The sequence below is a fragment of the Rhineura floridana genome, chromosome 1, assembly GCF_030035675.1.
Source record: "Rhineura floridana isolate rRhiFlo1 chromosome 1, rRhiFlo1.hap2, whole genome shotgun sequence".
NCBI classification, from domain to species: Eukaryota; Metazoa; Chordata; class Lepidosauria; order Squamata; family Rhineuridae; genus Rhineura; species Rhineura floridana.
In genome coordinates, this window is record NC_084480.1 from 168,263,506 (window position 1) to 168,282,589 (window position 19,084).

General features: G+C 45.5%; 1 protein-coding gene across 3 annotated transcripts in view; it reads left to right on the forward strand.

The window, feature by feature from the left end:
- LOC133364404 (myomegalin-like) overlaps positions 1 to 19,084 on the forward strand; it is a 164,637-nt gene that overhangs the window by 22,980 nt on the left and 122,573 nt on the right. For all 3 annotated transcript variants that reach the window (XM_061584874.1, XM_061584884.1, XM_061584912.1), the window contains 2 exons: positions 8,778 to 8,854; positions 12,145 to 12,253. In XM_061584874.1, the coding sequence (XP_061440858.1) occupies positions 8,778 to 8,854; positions 12,145 to 12,253 (186 nt within the window). The remainder of the gene's footprint in view (positions 1 to 8,777; positions 8,855 to 12,144; positions 12,254 to 19,084) is intronic.

The following is a 19,084-nucleotide window of genomic DNA, read 5'->3' on the forward strand; positions in this document are numbered from 1 at the left end:
GACGATTGAGAAGATCCCAGTTTCTGGTTAGGAGGGTGAAATTTAGAACATCAACTTCCTAATCCAACAGCTCATTCTTTTACCCAGGTGCAATCCACATTGCAGTCCCTTTTGTTTGCAAGGGAAATGCAATTGCTGCTCATGGGTCATGCCATATGGGATACAACACTGTGTCTCCCACACAGTGGTACCACTATAACAGTTAGGAGGTTTTTCCTGATGTTCAGTCGAAATCTGGCTTCCTGCAACTTGAACCCATTATTCCATGTCCTGCAGTGTGGGACGATTGAGAAGAGATCCTGATCTTCCCCTGTGTGGCAACCTTTCAAGTACTTGAGGACTGCTGTCATATCTCCCATCGTCTTCTCTTCTCAAGGCAAAGCATGCACAGTTCTTTCAGTCTGTCCTCATTGGGCTTTGTTTCCAGTTCCCCGATCATCCTCGTTGCCCTCCCCTGAGCCTGTTCCAGTTTGTCTGCATCCTTCTTGAAGTGTGGTATCCAGAACTGGATGCAGTACTCAAGATGAGGCCAACCCAGTGCCAAGCAGAGAGGAACCAATACTTCATGCGATTTGGAAACTGTTTCTGTTAATGCAGCCTAAAATACAATTTGCCTTTTTTGCAGCCGCATCACACTGTTGGCTCATATTCAGCTTGTGATAAACAACAATCCCAAGATCCTTCTTGAATGTAGTATGGCTGAGCCAAGTATCTCCCATCGTATAACTGTATATTCAGTTTCTTATTCCTAAGTGTAGACTCTGCAAATATCCCTGTTAAACTTCATTCTGTTGTCTTCAGCCCAATGCACCAGCCTATCTAGATCCCTTTGAATTTTGTTTCTGTTTTCCAAGGTATTAGCTATTCCTTCCAATTTTGTATCATCTGCAAATTTGATAAGCATTCCCTGCACCTCCTCACCCAAGTCATTAATAAAATTACTGCCTTCAAGTCGATTCCGATTTATGGCAACCCTATGAATGGGGTTTTCATGGTAAGCGGTATTCAGAGGAGGTTTACCATTGCCTCCCTCGGAGGCTGAGAGGCAATGACTGGCCCAATGTTGAAAAGCACTGGACCCAGGACTGAGTCCTGCGGTATGCCACTCTATACCTCCCCCCAGTTTGAGAGGGAACCACTGATAAGCACTCACTGAGTACGATTCTATAGCCAACTGTGGATCCACCTGACAGTTGTTCCATTCAGCCCATATTCAGCTAGCTTGCTAATCAGAATATCAATGGGCACTTTGTCAAAAGCTTTGCTGAAGTCGAGATATATTATGTCCACAGCATTCCCACAGTCTACCAGGGAGGTTACCCAATCAAAGATAAGATCTGTCTGGCAGGATTTGATCTTGATATATCCATGTAAGCTAGTAATCACTGCATTGTTTTCAAGGAGCTTCCAGACTGACCGCTTTATAGTCAGAATTTTCCCAGGGATCAACGTCAGGCTGTCTGGTCTGTAGTTCCCCAGTTCCTCCTTTTTGCAGATTAAGACAACATTAGTTCTCCTCCAATCATCCAACACTTCATGTGTTTTGTTTTCAGGTCATCTCTAAGCTTTTTGTGAAGCCGCATTGGCTTGATCTGCTGTCTTCCACCTTTTTTCCTTGACGGAATTGTTTGCCATTGTACCTTTAGATTTTCCTCTTTTAGAGACTCCCATGCATCTTGCTCTCCTTTTCTCCTCAGTGTCGCTTGCCACAGAACCTTACTTACCATTGTGCTGAGTTTATTAAAATAGGCTTTCTTAAGTCCAGGGTACATGTGTGGCTATTCTCAGCATTTGCTTCCTTTAAATCAAGAACTCTAGTATCGTGTGGTCACTTTCCCCCAGAGTTCCCTTAACTGCCATTTCATCGACCAAGTAATCTCTGTTAGTTAGAATCAAGTCAAGGATAGCTGATCCTCTAGTTGCTTCCTTCACTTTCTGTAGGAGAAAGCTATCTCCAACAGAAGTCAGGAATTTCTTGGAGGGGCTGTATTTGGCAGAACTTGTTTCCCAACAGATATTGGAGTAATTGAAGTCCCTCATTACTACTACTACATCATACCTCCTGATAACATTGGGAATTTGTTTTTCAAAATGGTCATCCTCGTCTTCTTGATTGGGTGATCGGTAGTAGACTCCAGCTACTATATTCCTTTTATTCCTTGCCCCATTTATCTTAATGCAGATACTCTTGATGGAGCTACCAAGCTTGCACAACAAATCCACCCCCCACCCCACCCCGACTTTTGTGTTAATGAAGCGTGGGATAATAATTGTTTGATGCAACATTGCCTAACTTCCCTGCAAACAAACAAGACCAAATGCTCAATAATTAGCCTATGTCATATAAACCCTCCCTCCCATTAACTTTGTGAATGAATGCTCAATGAACAAGACATCTGTTTGTGTGTGTGTATATGTGTGTGAGCTGTGTGGAAGAGGTGTGCAGTGGAAGTGGTACAATTTAGGGATAAACATGTCAGAGGAACCTGTGAGAGCAGTAGCACTCTTACTTTGCCCTTCGAGCACCACCTCCCAGCCCAAATGTTCTCTCTCCCTCTATTTGAATCTCCTTTCTTTTCCTCCCTCCTGCCAGTGGCTGCCTGTAGTATTATTTTATTATTATTATTCTTCTTTATTTATATCCCGCCATCCTTCCAACACTGGAACTCGCGGCGGCTTCCAGATAAAAACACATAGAATTAAAACACACAGAATCTACATTAAAATAGAATTAAACTATATCCAATATTAAAACCATTCAAACTGATAGCTAAAAGAGGATCAAAGCCAATTTAAAATAATGCTATTTGGCATTAGCAGTGCAGGTCTTGGCAGTCCTAACCCATCAGTACCAAAAGCTTGTTGAAATAGGAAAGTCTTTGCTTGACACCGGAAGGACTGCAGGGAGGGGGTCATTCTTATATCCCTAGGGAGAGAATTCCACAGCATAGGGGCTGCCACCGAGAAGGCCCTATCCAGCGTCCCCACCAGTCGGACTTGAGAAGGTGTTGGGATCATGAGAAGGGTCTCTCCTGAAGATCTCAGGGCCCGGGCAGGTTCATACAGGGAGATACGGTCTGATACATAGCCTGGACCTAAGCCATATAGGCTTTATAGGTCAACACCAGCACTTTGAATTGTGTCCGGAAACAGAGTGGCAACCAGTGGAGCTTTTGTAACAGGGGAGTCGTATGGTCCCTGTAACCAGCCCCAGTTAACATTCTGGCTGCAGCACGCTGAACCAGCTGACGTTTCTGAACAGTCTTCAGAGGCAGCCCCACGTAGAGTGCGTTACAGTAGTCTAAGCGGGATGTAATTAAGGCATGTGTCGCTGTGGCCATGTCTGACGGTTCAAGGAACGGGCGCAGTAGCAGGAGTGTTTGCTTGATGTCAAGAGTGAGCAGAATTATGTTATGGTAGCTCCTGGCTGGCAGCTGTTTCTCCTCCAAGATCATTGGTGTTCTTTTATTTTTTTAAAAAAAAGCTGGTGGGGATGAGGTTAGGCTTCTGTATTGTTTGGTCAGCATGCTATGAAAATGGCATTACCCTTACTTCTGTTCTTCTTTCACAGTCTCATTCAGGGGCCTAAGGATGTGGGGTAGGGATGGGGAAATAACCTGAACACTGAGTGCTAAATGGAAAGGGCTTCTCTCCCTCCCTCCATCTTTTCAACTGCTTCTTTTCCTTTGGCCCCAATCTATATTATTCATTTTTGTCCACTCCATATGTTTCTTATAATACTCCTCCTGTTCTTTTCCTTTCCCTAACCCCACGGTCTCCAGCCTCCTCTTGCTTTTCTTGCCTTGCTCCTTCACTTTGTTGCCACTAGCAACAGCTGCTAATTTTCTGCTGTTTAAACTGCTCCTCCTTCCTGTCTCCTCTATGCACCAACCACTGCGCCTTCCTATCGCCCAACCCCTCTGAACCATTTCTTCTGCTTTTCTTACCTTTGTTCACCATTTGCTGCCCTCTCTGCTGCCACCTTGTGCCTTCCTGTTTCCTGTTTTACCCCTTTGTGCCTCTTCTTTCCAGTAGTGCTGAGAGATCCTGGGATTAAAACTCCATGGAATTTTTGACTCTTTCCCCTGGAGGGATTTCCCCTTAATCCGAGGTGGGGAAAATGAATATTCTGTAGTTGAGAGAGGAAGACATTCCCTCTTCTTCCATTCCATCCTCAAGACAGCTGAGATGACTTACACAGTAGGGGGATCCCTGTGTTCTGTCTCATATTACCACACAGCTGCACATGCCAAGGCTTTCATTGAACAGCATCAGTGATTGGGTAGGTTCTGAAACCAGGGCAGATGGCTAGGGTTGCCTTTGATTTTAAGCATTGCCATGTGCCTTAGCTGCAGTGCTGCTACCGCAGTATCATTCGAAGGTACTACAAAGTCCTGGACAAAATATTCATGAACTGCTCAGTTCTGATGTCAAATAATATGTTAATCAGCCTCCTCAGTCTTGCTTCTGACTTAAGAAGAGCCTGGCTGCTGGATCACGCCTAAGGCCCATCATAGTGCAGAATCCTGTTCTCACAGTGGCCAGCCAGATGCCGATGGGATGCCCACAAGCACCCCCCCCACGGACACTTGTGTTCCCCAACAGCTGGCATTCAGAAACCTCTGACAATGGAGATGGAACATATTCATTGTGGCTAATAGTCACTGATAGTCTTATCCTCCAAGAATTTGTATAACCCTCCCTTGTTGTACTATCGTGTTGGCAGTTTTATTTTCAGTCCCTTTCCTAACGATTCCTAACTGTCATGGCCCCGTCAGAGGACTCCTCAGATGAGGACGACTCGGGAGTAACAGCAGCAGACCCAGGAGCAGCAGGAGACACGGAGGAGCCTCCTGAGAATCCAGCTCCTTCTTCCCCTCAGCTGCAGAGCACCCCAGATACAGCAGAGTCCCTGCAGCCAGACACAGACAGTGAACAGGATACTCCCCCCTCACCTGCAGAACGTAGACAGCAGAAGGTCAGGCAGAAGAGAGGCAGGCCTGTCTCCTTAAGGCCCAAACACTGAGGGCTCACACCTGCTGTCAACCCTGCTCTTTATAAGGCACACCTTGGCTGCAGCTTGTTGCTGACTGCAACGTCAGGCGTGGCTTGTGTGTTCCTAGTTTCCTGGCACCCTCTTTTGGACTGACCCCTTGGCACTTGATCCTGGACCTCTACTGACCTCACTTCTGGACTCCTGACTCGGCAAGTACGCTTCGGACAAGCCTGGCCCTTATCAGCTCCCCTCCTCCTAGACCTGGCAGATTTATGGCCAGACTGCCGGCTAAGGACTTTGCTTCCCTGCCAACCACCCAGGAATTTCCAGCCCCCCACCGGCACTGCAGACGCAGTGTAGAGCTGACACTAACATGGAATTTGCCTTTTTCACAGCTGCAGCATCCTGGGTTGACATCTTTATTGAACCATCCGCTATGACCTCAAAGTCTCGTTACTGGTCAGTCACCACCAGTTCAGATCCCATGAGTGGATATGTGAAATACAGAATTTTTTTTGCCCCAATATACATCATTTTACACAAGTTTACATAGAACTGCATTTGCCATTTTACTGCTCATTCATTCACCCAGTTTGGAGATATCCTTTTGGAGCTCTTCATAATCCCTTTTTGTTTAACCACCCTGAACAATTTGATATCATCAGCAAGTGGCTGTCTCACTGCTCACCCGTAACTCTCCACAGGTCCCAATATCAATCCTTGGGGGACTCCACTTTCTACATCTTGAACTGTCCATTTATTCCTACTCTCTGCTTCTTTCTTAAGCAGTTACACTCTCTTCCCGTGAAAGTTAGTTCAAGCACAGGATTTGCCCTACATCTTCCACTGTGAGGACAGATGCAAATAGTACTTAATTTTATTTATTTATAAAACACACCTCATAGAAAACGTAATACAGCAATAATAACATTGTTAAAAACATCAGTAACATGACAGTAAAAACTGTTTGGTAAAAATTTTCAAATTCCAAAAACCTCTCTGAACAGTAAAAAAAAAAGACATCTGAGAGAAACCAGGCATGACTCCTGCCAGACTTCTATTGGCAAGGAGTTCCACAGAGCAAAGACTAAAGACTAAGTCCCTGGTAAAGGGTGACCGAACCTCAGGTCCCAAAAGTGTCCCATCAGAAGATCTCAGTGATTGAGGTGAATCAGGCAATCCTTAAGATACGTTGGATCCAAGTTGTTTAGGGCTTGGGGAATTAGCACAACAACCTTCTGCCTGGTAGCAAATCGACAACCAGTGCAGGTTTCTCAGCAAAGGAGTAACGTGTTGCCAGTAACCTCCTCCTGTGAGCAATCTGGCTGCTGCATTTTGCTGCATCATATGCTGTGTTACGAGAAAATAATATAAATAATAATAATAAAATTTTATTTGTTAGTCGCCTATCTGTCCGAACTAACGGACACTCTAGGCGACGTACAACAATATAAAATACAATATACAAATCAAAAAGCCACAATCATCAATTAATCTAAAACCATCTTTCAATTAATACATCATAAAAACTAATCCACCCCAGAAATCCTATAGGCCTGCCTGAATAGCCAGGTCTTTAAGGCTCGGCGAAAACCCATCAGGGAGGAGGCATGTCGAAGGTCAAAAGGAAGTGAATTCCAGAGGGTGGGGGCCACAATCGAAAATGCCCTCTCTCTGGTCCGCACCAGCCTAGCTATTTTAACTGGTGGGACCGAGAGAAGGTCTTGTGTGGCTGATCTCGTCAGGCGGCATAATTGGTGATACTGGAGGCGTTCCTTCGGATAAACTGGGCCGAAACCATATAGGGTTTTAAAGGTTAACACCAACACCTTGAATTGGGCCCGGTAAACAACTGGTAACCAGTGTAGATCTACCAACACTGGAGTAATATGATCCCGGCGACGGCTATGCTTTATCAAGCGTGCCGCCGCATTCTGGAGCAGCTGCAATTTCCGGACCATTTTCAAGGGTAACCCCACGTAGAGCGCATTACAGTAGTCTAAGCGAGAGGAGACCAGGGCATGTATCACTCGTGGGAGCAGGTGCACAGGAAGGTAGGGTCGCAGCCTCTGTATCAGATGTAATTGATACCAAGCTGCCCGGCTCACTGCCGAAACCTGAGCCTGCATGGACAGCTGTGAGTCAAGAATGACCCCTAGGCTGCGGACCTAGTCCTTCAGGGGTAATCTCACCCCATTAAGCACCAAGTCTAAATCTCCTAAACTTCCCTTGTCACCCACAAGCAGCACCTTGGTCTTGTCGGGGTTTAGCTTCAGCCTGTTCTCTCCCATCCATCCACTTACGGACTCCAGGCACTTGGACAAGGTATTCACAGCCAACTCTGGTGAGGACTTAAATGAGAGATAGAGCTGAGTGTCATCCGCATATTGGTGACACTGCAGCCCAAAACTCCTGATGATGGCTCCCAGCGGTTTCACATAGATGTTGAATAGCATGGGGGAGAGGATAGAACCCTGTGGCACTCCACAATTGAGAGGCCAAGGGTCTGAGACCTCATCCCCCAATGCCACCCGTTGATGCCTGTCTGAGCGATAGGAACGGAACCACCGTAAAACAGTGCCCCCTATTCCTAATCCCTCGAGGCGATTTAAAAGGATACCGTGGTCAACGGTATCAAAGGCCGCTGAGAGGTCCAGGAGGTCGAGGAATGTGTATTCTCCCCTATCCAACGCCCTCCTCATATCATCCACCAGAGCGACCAAGGCTGTTTCAGTTCCATGTCCAGTCCTGAAGCCCGATTGGAAAGGATCTAAGTAATCTGCTTCATCCAAGTGTGTCTGTAACTGTTTCGCCACCACTCGCTCAATCACCTTGCCCGAGAATGGTAAATTAGAGACCGGGCGAAAGTTATTCAACTCTTGGGGATCCAAGGAGGACTTTTTCAAGATGGGCTTTATCACTGCCTCCTTGAGGGCTAATGGCATTGCACCCTCTTCCAAGGATGCATTTACCACTGCCTTGATCCCTTCGCCCAGTCTCTCTTTGCAGCTCATGATGAGCCACGAAGGGCAAGGATCAATGTTCATTTCTCACTCTGGCTCAAAACAAGACGCTAACAGCAGCTCAGGATAGAAACTTTAAAAATAATTTATTAAAAAATAAGCAACACTCACACCAGCAACTCGGAGTAAGTGCAGTCGACCCAGACTGTCTTGTTCCCCCAATATTTATACCCCTCAGTAAACAACTTACAGGAAGCTTACAGTAGGAACTCCATATATGGAGTACAGTGTGTTACATTGAACTAGTTCCACCAGTGTATTCCCTGAGTCATGCTTCCAGCCATAGTACATGAACAGCTTATATCACTAAGATGGCAGATATAGACATCCGTTGTAAGATGGCGGTGCTTAATCAAAACAGATAACTCTCAAGGATGGCCCTCGAGGAGGTGCTTTAGTGTGTGAGAGGAATTAACCCTTAACAGCTGAATCTGGAGGGTACACGTGCGCAGTCCTGTCCTTGCTGCTGGCTCTATTGACTCATGGTGGGCAGGGTTGTTGAGAGCAGAGCAGTGATAGCTTAATGGAGATTGTGGTCACACCTGTTTTTATTTAACTTATGTTTATATACCACCTTTTCTTAAAAAAATAAAAAATGAAAAAGCTCATGGCAGTTTCATTGTGTGGTCCCATCACTTACCCAGCTACCTCAGCATTTGAAATCAAAAGGAGGCAAATCCACTTCAGGATTTGAATATCAGTGCAGGGGAGTTCTGCAGATTGGGTTATGATCATCCATGCCTGTTTGTACCTTTCAGAACATCGAGCTGAAGGTGGAAGTAGAAAGCCTAAAGCAAGAGCTCCAGGAAAAGCAGCAAAGTTTGGACACAGCTTGGTAAGTGATGGTAGAGGTGGGTCTGCAGAGAGATGGGTGCGCACATATCCCACACTCAGGAATGGAATGCACATGCAGACTGATGAATAGGAGGGACCAGTAAATTCTCTCTACTACACTACACTAATTCTTATATATACTAAGATAATCCTGTACACACTTACTTCAGAAAAGAGTTTCTTGCTCTTTAACCTAAATCTGTTTTTAGCCCAAGACATCAGTTAGTGCTCACATAGAGCTAACCAGTAAAGAGTCCTGTGATGTCCTTATATGTTAAAAACTGTAAATATGGTAAGTACGGGTTTATATTTATTTTTATTTATTTTTATTTTATTTGTTTCATTTTTAAACCGCCCATAGCGAATAGCTCTCTGGGCGGTGTACAAAAAGATTAAAATACATATATAGGGATATGTGGTAAGTAAATTGAGTAAGAGGGGGGAGAGCATGGGCTAGAATGTGGGAGAATGTTGGATGATGATTGGCTGTGTGTTTTGAATGGCTGAAGGTATAAATGAGAGGATGACCGTTCTGTTTGGGGGGGAGTTGAGAGGAGAGTGGTTGGAAAGGAGTTGAAGTGGGAGGCAGTTGGGATTGAGTTGACAGAGTTCTGAGGGAGGTTTGGATTCTATTAGGCTGATATTTGGACAGAATATATATAACTGGAAACATAAGAGTGACACTATATGAAACCATACGCTTGTTAAACATTCCTAAAGTAATCTTGTTATTTCCTGGTGTTATCAAATAAATACTTTTATTGGTTTACCAAAAGCCTGATCCTTGGCTGGGAATACACAGACCAGAAGGGAGGGCAGGGTAATTTTCAAGGCTGAAGTGAAACTGTATCTAATGGTGGCAGCAGTGAAGGAAGAAATTGTAACATTGTCAAGTATCCAGAGCAACCCAGGATTGTATGCTTTATAGACAAAGATACAGAGGGGGGTTGTGGACAGCAAGGGCACCCAGACACAAAGTAACAAGCCATAGGGAGACTAAGGCAAAGTCTCTAGCAGTATTGTTTACAGGGAGTGGCTGGTGCTGCTGCTGTGATGTTCCTGCTTATATTGTAAATATGGTAAGTGCTGTTTATATAGAAGACATATGGTAAGTGGAGTGAAAGAGGAGGGGGGAGTACATGAGCAGTAGAATGCTGGATGATTGGCTGAGTGTTTGAATGGCTGGGAGTATAAATGGAAGAATGACAGTTGAATCAGGGTGGTGGATGTTGGAGGTTGAGAGAGGTTGAGAGAGGTGAAAGAGAGGTTTTGGTGGTGTTTGGAGGTTGGTGGTGGTGTTGAGAGTGAGTCGGAGTTCTGAGGCAATTAGTAAGAAGTCAAGTACATAACAGAACATATATGAAACCATAAGCTTGTCAACAAAGTAATTAAGTAATCTTGTTATTTCTAATTCTTAATAAGTATTTCTTGGTTAAATAAAAGCCTGATTCCTTCAGCTGGGATACACATACCAGGGGGAATAGCGAAGTAACCAAGGCTGAAAAGTAATTGCATCGAACGGTGGCAGCAGCGGATCGGAGGAAAAGATATTGTATCCAGTACCACAGAGAAACCCAGGGCTGTAAGCTTCAGTGCAAGAGGCTGCAGGGGGGGGGGTTGGGAATTACCTATACCCATAGACACAAGGTATTGAGAGAGCCTGGCAGAGACTAAGACACAGTCTAAAGGTTATAAGAGATACAGAGTGTTGGGTAGTAAGGCCTAGCAGGGGGATCTTCTGAGAACTGTGCTAGAGCTGTAAAGGGTAAGAAGAAAACCTGACGTTCCTGTCTGCTGGTAGCCACAAGTGAGAGCTTCACAGGTGGTGCCAGGGAAGGACATCACAGCTGCCTAGCAGTGGGATCTTGAGAGATCTGTGCTAGAGCGGAGTGAGAAAAAAATGAAAACGACGATCCTGACTGGTGGTGTCCTGAGGTGGTGCCTAGTGAAAGGCGGTAGCCACAAGCAGGTGGGAACCTGACAGGTGGAGCCAAAGGTGGGAACGTCACAAGTCCCTCCTAGATGCCTCAGGTATTCAGTGCAAATGTTGCAATTTGTGCTGAATCCCAAGACATCTGGAAAAAAGTTGTTTGTCTTTAATGTCCTGCTGTAAGCTAAAGGGATCAAGGAAACAAAATCTCTGGGGTTAACTACCAGGGCCTGTTCTAAAAGCCTTTGATTTTGTCATTGGGTGGAACAAACAAACTCTGGGACTGTACTGCTTCTCTTTTCCTGAGGCTTGGGAGGATCACTGAGCTTGCCCACTGGTCCCTCAAGCCCCAAAAAATTGCTTTAGGGATGTTTGCTTTGCTCTGTGTGAGTAGCAATTAGTGTTCTGGAGTTTGACTAAATAGGCTTAAGTTGAAAACCATTTTCTGTGCAAAAGTATGTTTTCTGTTCCAAGCTACAGAAGAACTATGGATTAGATTCAGATTTAGTCATTTCTTCCAAGCATTACAAATTAGGAATGTCTGTGTTCCAAACTAGGTTTTTACAATTTTTGGTGACATTACTACATTGAACTTGATGGGTGGGTCCTTTTCTAAGTAAACTTGCTTTAGGTTTCAGTGGAAATAAATCTCAGTAAAATAAATGGAATTTTCTTCTGTTTATTAATGGTTAGGGTTGGGCTGTAAGTTCTTCCACAGTTGATGTTTTCATAAATGTACTCTCATATGATGAAACAATTGTTTGTTTGTTTTAAAAATACATTCTTTCTCAAAAAACACAAATGTGCAAAATCTCCCTTAGATACTTCTGGGTAGAATGAACCTACACATGACTAGAGAGTAGAGATGGAGAACCTGTGGCCCTCCAGGTGTGGTTGGACTCCAGCTCCCAGCAGACAGCATGGCCAAAGGTCAGGAATGATGAAAATTGTATTCTAGTATCATCTGGAGAGCCACAGGTTCCTCATTTCTGGTGTAGAGAGCTGAAGTACATGCAAATATATTTGCTTACATTTGTCCCTTGTAACTGATCTCTCCCTTTGAGTACATGAAGTCCCTTGTGCCGGCCTATCCATCTCACCTATTGCTGTCTGATCTGATTAGCACTTGCTTTCCGGGGTTTCAGGCAGAGGCCTTTCTCAGTCCTGCTGCATGAAACCTGTTTAGCTGAAGATATCAGGATATGATATGGTCTTTCTGTAGGCCAATCAGTCCTTCTACCGCTGAACCTCTCTTTCTTGTTAACATTAGTGTCACTGTTTAATACATAACCTTACATACTTTGTGCTATGCATCAGGGGTGCCCTTTTTCTTTCTTATCAGCTAGTACTATGAATTTCAGGGCAGCAGCTGGAAACCTGGATAGTCAGAATCAAGATGAGATCTGTCACCAGCAACAGAATGAACATGCCTGTGAGATCCTGGAGAAGAAAATCCATCTGCTTCAAGAGGTGAGGAAATTCACTGACTAGGAAGCAGGAATAGCTGGGCTTTGCTGACAATTCTAGTGGGAAACAATGGCGGGGTCCTGGAACAAACGGAGGGAATGATTGCTCCACACCTGCCAAAATGGCTTCTTTCCTCGTCTTGGAAGCCTTACTACTTGTTATCGCCACTTGCTTGTCGCCTAAAGCTAAGAAAACTAGGGGATATATGTATTAATGTTCACATTGATCCACACTACAATTCCAACTGAGAACTAAAAAAAAAAAGATAGCTCCATGCCAAGTTTGAACAGCAAATTTAAGTCTTTGGCTTTCTTCTTTGATCTTAAAATTTGAGGTAATTGCCTCCTTTGAGGTGTCTCTGCAATACCTTAGTTTTGCTTTAAACAATTAAGGAAAGTTTGGCTTACTAAATTTCAAAAAGCTTAAACCTTATAAAGAGCTCTGTTTTGATGGCCACTCAGGTCCTGTAATTAAAGAGAATTAGCTTGCAAAGTTGCCTTGCAGCATGCTTTGTCTGAATCTGGCAAACTAAGAACATAAGAAGAGCCTGCTGGATCAGGCCAATGGCCCATCTAGTCCTGTTCTCTCACAGTGACCAACCAATTGCCCATGGGAAACCCACAAACAGAACCTGAGTGCAAAGAGCACTCTCTCCTCCTGTGGTTTCCAGCAACTGGTATTTGGAAGCATACTGCCCCCACCTATGGAGGCAGAGCATAGCCATCATGACTAGTAGCCATTGCTGGCCTTTTCCTCCATGAATTTGACTAATCCTCTTTTTGACTAATCCAGGTTTGTGGCCATTAGTGCCTCTTGTGGGAGCAAATTCCATAGTTTAACTCTGTGATGTATGAAGAAGTACTTTCTTTTGTCTATCCTGAATCTTCCAACATTGAGCTTCAATGGATGTCCATGAGTTCTAGTGTTATGAGGGAGGGAGAAAAGCTTTTCTCTATCCACTTTCTCCATGCTATGCATAATTTTATACACTTCCATTATGTCACATCTTACCTTTTCTCTAAACTATAAAAAACCCCAAGTGCCGCAATCTTTCCTCATAGGGGAGTCACTTCATCCCCTTGATCATTTTGGTTGCCCTTTTCTGAACCCTTTTCAGCTCTACAATATCGTTTTTTAGGTGAGGCAACCAGAACTATATACAATATTTCAAATGCAGCCAAACCATAGATTTATATAACAGCATTACAATATCGGCAGTATTATTTTCAGTAATTTTCCTAATGATCCCTGGTATGGAAATTGCCTTTTTCACAGATACTGCATGGGTCAACATCTTCATTGAGGTATCCACTACGACCCCAAGGTCTCATTCCTGATCAGTCTCCACCGGTTCAAACCCCATGAATGTATATGTGAAATTAAGATTTCTTGCTCCAATATGGATAACTTTACACTTGTTTACATTGAATTGCATTTGCCATGTTACTGCCCATTCACTCAGTTTAGAGAGGTCCTTTTGGGGCTCTTCGCAATCCCTTTATGTTTACACAACCCTGAACAATTTAGTATCATCAGCAAACTTGCCCGCCTCACTGCTCACCCCTAACTCTAGATTATTTATGAAAAAGTTAAAAAGCAGGTCTCAGTACTGATCCTTGGAGAACTCCACTTTATATGAGAGAAGAAATTGAGAGAACTGTCCATTTATTCCTACTTTCTACTTTCCTCTCCTCTTGTTCAGTGATTGCTAAGTGTACTCATAGAATTACAAAATCATAGAGTTGGAAGGGGCCCATAAGGCCATTGTGTCCAACCCCCTGCTCAACGCAGGAATCCAAATTAAAGCATTCCCGATAGATGGCTGTACAGCTGTCTCTTGAAGGCCTCCAGTGTTGGAGAGCCCACCACCTCCCTAGGTAATTGATTCCATTGTCATACCACTCTAACAGTTAGAAAGCTTTTCCTGATGTCCAGTCGAAATCTGGCTTCTTGCAACTTGAGCCCATTATTCTGTGTCCTGCACTCTGGGACAATTGAGAAGAGATCCCGACCCTCCTCTGTGTGGCAACCTTTCAAGTACTTGAACAGTGCTATCATATCTCCCCTCAGTCTTCTCTTCTCCAGGCTAAACATGCCCAGTTCTTTCAGTCTCTCCTCATAGGGCTTTGTTTCCAGTTTCCTGATCATCCTTGTTGCCCTCCTCTGAACCTGTTCCAGTTTGTCTGCATCCTTCTTGAAGTGCAGAGACCAGAATTGGATGCAGTACTCAAGATGAGGCCTAACCAGTGCTAAATAGAGGGGAACTGATACTTCACGCGATTTGGAAACTATACTTCTGTTAATGCAGCCTAAAATAGCATTTGCCTTTTTTGCAGCCACATCGCACTGTTGACTCATATTTAGCTTGTGATCAACAACAATTCCAAGATCCTAACTGCATTTGGTTTCTTTTTCCTAAGTGTAGAACCTTGCACTTATCCCTGTTAAATTTCATTCTGTTGTTTTCAGCCCAATGCTCCAGCCTATCAAGATCCCTTTGAATTTTGTTTCTGTCTTCCAAGGTATTAGCTATCCCTCCCAATTTTGTAGCATCTGTAAATTTGTTAAGCGTTCCCTGCACCGCCTCATTGAAGTCATTAATAAAAATGTTGAAGGGCACTGGGCCCAGGACTAAGCCCTGTGGTACTCCACTTGCTACCTCCCCCCAGTTTGAGAAGGAACTAGTGATAAGCACTCTTTGAGTACGATTGTGTAGCCAGTGCCTGCAGGAGGAAGGGGAACACCACTGTCCAGGGAAAGAGAGCCATTTGCTGCTGCCTGCCTGCTTGCTGCTGCTGCTCGGCTACCACCACCCTCTCCCTGTTGGACTTCTGCTCGGCAGGTGTCACGCCTTGCAGGACCAGGCCCCAGGTACTCAGCCAGCTGTGGCTGATTTCTTCCACCTGTCCCTTCTCTGGAGGGGATACATAAGCCGGCTGGCTGAGGTGGCTCCTGCTTTGTCTGCCTTTTTCTGGGTCTTGAGTCATGTGCCTGGGAGAGAGGACTCGGAGCCAAGTGGGGAGATTTGAGGGCCCCCCAATTAGTGTAGTGATGGGTAGAGGGGGATATGGTGTTGTGAGGAGGACTTGCCAGGTAAGGGGAACGTGGCCCAGGCAGTTAATGGCTGTGCCTTGTTCCAGTCCTCCCCACACCCGCAGGTTCGTTGGTTGCCCTATCAGCCAGCTCTCAGGCCTCCGGATGCTGCTGCTAAATGCCAGATCGGTGCATAATAAGATCTCCCTCATTCACGATTTAATTGTGGATGAGGCAGCCGATCTGGCATGTATAACCGAGACCTGGGTGGGTGAGCAGGGGGGAGTCAGTCTCTCCCAGCTATGTCCACCAGGGTACCTGGTCCAGCATCAGGGTAGACCTGAGGGTCGGGGAGGGGGGGTTGCTGTGGTCTATAGGAGCTCCATCTTCCTCTGTTCATGTGACTAGTGGTCTGGAGTGTTTGCACCTTATGTTGGGTCAGCGGGACAGACTGGGAATTTTGTTGGTGTACCACCCACCCCGCTGACCAGCAGACTCCCTAGCTGAGCTGACGGAGGTGGTCTCGGTTGTACTGTTGAGATCCCCAGACTGTTGGTTCTGGGGGATGTCAACATCCATGCTGAGGCCACCTTATCCGGGGCGGCTCAGGATTTCATGGTCTCCATGACAACCATGGGACTGTCCCAATATGCCATTGGCCCGACACATGTAGCAGGGCATACTCTAGATTTGGTTTTTGCATCTGGACATGGAGTTGGTGATCTGAATGTGGGGGGCCTTACATCAGTCCCTCTGTCATGGACAGATCACTGCTTGCTGAAGTTTAGACTTACAGTGGCTTTTCCCCTCTGCAAGGATGGGGGACCTATTAAGTTGGTCCGCCCCCAGAGACTAATGGATCCGGATGGTTTCCAAAGGGCTCTGGGGAGTTTTCCGGCTGATAGGGCTGGCGCTCCTGTCGAAACCCTGGTTGAACTGTGGAATACAGAAATGACCCGGGCGGTTGACATGATTGCTCCTGAGCGCCCTCCCCTGTGTAGAGCTCGTACGGCTCCATGGTATACCCCAGAGCTGAGAGCAATGAAACAATATCGGAGGCGGCTTGAGTGCAGATGGAGACGAACTCCTGGTGGATGTAATTATACACTGGTAAGTGCCTATGGTAAGCTGTATTTAGGGGCAGTGAGGGCAGCAAAAAAACAATATTTTGCTGCCACTATCAAATCATCAATCTGCCGCCCAGTGGAGCTCTTCAGAATTGTCCGGGGGCTATTACACTCTGGCCCCAGGGACAGGATAGAACCATCTGAGGCCCGCTGTAATGAATTTGCTAGGCACTTCCAGGATAAAATCTTTCGCATCCGCCAGGACTTAGACTCCAGTGTTATAGCAGGTGAATCAAGCGAGGTATCCAGAGCACAGCCTTGTCCCGATTTCTTGGATGAGTTTCAGCTGATGCAGCTTGAGGACGTGAACAAGGTGCTTGGACAGGTTTGTGCAACCACTTCTGTGCTGGATCCTTGCCCTTCTTGGCTAATAAAAGCTAGCAGGGATGGAACAGCCGGCTGGGCCAGGGAAGTGATTAATGCCTCTCTGCGAGAGGGGGTGGTCCCTGGCTGCCTGAAAGAGGCAGTAGTGAGACCACTCCTGAAGATGCCCTCCCTGGACCCAGAAAATCTTAATAACTATAGGTTGGTAGCAAATGTTCCATTCCTGGGCAAGGTCCTGTGGTTGCAGTGGTTGCAGGCCAGCTCCAGACACTCTTGGATGAGACCAATTATCTGGATCCATTTCAGTCGGGTTTCAGGCCTGGTTTTGGCACGGAAACAGCCTTGGTCACCCTGTATGATGACCTTTGTCGGGAGAGAGACGGGGAGTGTGACTCTGTTGATTCTCCTTAATCTCTCAGCAGCTTTCGATACCATCGACCATGGTATCCTTCTGGGGAGACTAGCTGAGTTGGGAGTGGGAGGTACTGCATTGCAGTGGTTCCACTCCTATTTGGAAGGTTGCCTCCAGAAGGTGGGGAACATTGCTCAGCACCCTGGACTCTCCAGTATGGGGTTCCACAGGGGTCAGTTCTGTCCCCCATGATGTTCAACATCTACATGAAACCATTGGGTGCGGTCATCCGGAGCTTTGGAGTGCGTTGCCATCAGTATGCTGATGACACGTAGCTCTATTTCTCCTATTCATCTTCTTCAGGTGAGGCTGTCAATGTGCTGAACCGGTGCCTGGCTGCGACAATGGACTGGATGAGGGCTAATAAACTGAGGCTCAATCCAGACAAGACTGAGATGTTGCTAGTGGGTGGTTCTTCTGACCAGATGGTGGATGTCCAACCTGTCTTGGATGGGGTTGCACTCCCCCTGAAGGAGCAGGTTCGTAGCTTGGGGGTTCTCCTAGAACCATCTCTGTCACTTGAGACTCAGGTAGCCTCAGTGGCACGGAGTGCCTTCTACCAACTTCGGTTGGTGGCCCAACTACGTCCCTATCTGGACAGGGATAACCTGGCTTCAGTTGTCCATGCTCTGGTAACCTCCAAATTAGATTACTGCAATGCAGTCTACGTGGGGCTGCCTTTGAAGACAGTTCGGAAACTGCAGCTTGTGGAAAATGCAGCGGCCAGATTGGTAACAGGGACCAGACGGTCCGAACATATAAAACCGATTCTGTCCTGCTTGCATTGGCTGCTTATATGTTTCCGAGCTCGATTCAAGGTGCTGGGTTTGAGCTATAATTTATTTTATTTTATTTATTTATTAGATTTTTATACCGCCCGACTAGCATAGCTCTCTGGGCAGTGTACAACAAAGTGCAAAAATATACAAAAATTCCATAGTAAAATACAACAACAATGTAAAAGAATAAGAAAACTAAAAGCAATTACAACATATTAAAACTAAATTAAGTTTACACGGCTTGGGACCACAATACGTGATGGAAGGCCTCTCTTGATACGAATCCACCCGTACACTACATTCAAAATCAAAGGCCCTCCTCCGGGTGCCTACTCCAAGGGAAGCTCGGAGGGTGGCAACAAGGGAGAGGGCCTTCTCAGTGGTGGCCCCCAAAACATGGAATTATGTTTCTGACGAGGTGCACCTGGCGCCAACACTTGTTATCTTTTCGGCGCCAGGTCAAGACTTTCCTCTTCTCCCAGGCATTTTAGCATGTGTTTTAAATTGTTTTATATTGTTTTAAAATTTTAAATTGTGTTTTAAGTTATTTTTAAAATATGTGTTTTAAATTGCATATTTGTTTTAATGTTTTTGGTTGCTGTAAACCGCCCAGAGAGCTTCGGCTATGGGGCGGTATACAAGTGCAATAGATAAATAAATAAATAAACTGTGGATCCACCTGATAGTTGTTCCATCTAGCCCACATTCAGCTAGTTTGCTAATCAGAATATTGAATGGGGCACTTTGTCATTACTGCCAAGTTGTCAAAAGATTCCACAGTCTACAAGGGAAGTTACCTGACCAAAAAATGAGATAAGATTAGTCTGGCAGGATTTGTTCTTGATAAATCCATGTTGGCTTCTAGTAATCACTGCATTGTTTTCAATGTGCTAACAGACTGACCCCTATATAATCTGCTCCCAGATTTCCCCAGGGATTGATGTCAGGCTGACTGGTCTGTAGTTCCCAGGCTCCTCCTTTTTGCCCTTTTTGAAGACTGGGACAACATTAGCCCTCCTCCGGTCATCTGGCACTTATTTACGTCTCCCTCCCCCTTAGGATTCCATTTACAGCTCTCCTGACGACTTTGTCCATGCTGTGGCCAAACACTTTCTTCCCAGTCCTTGTGAGGTGCAACCCAACACTTGCCAGCAGTCCA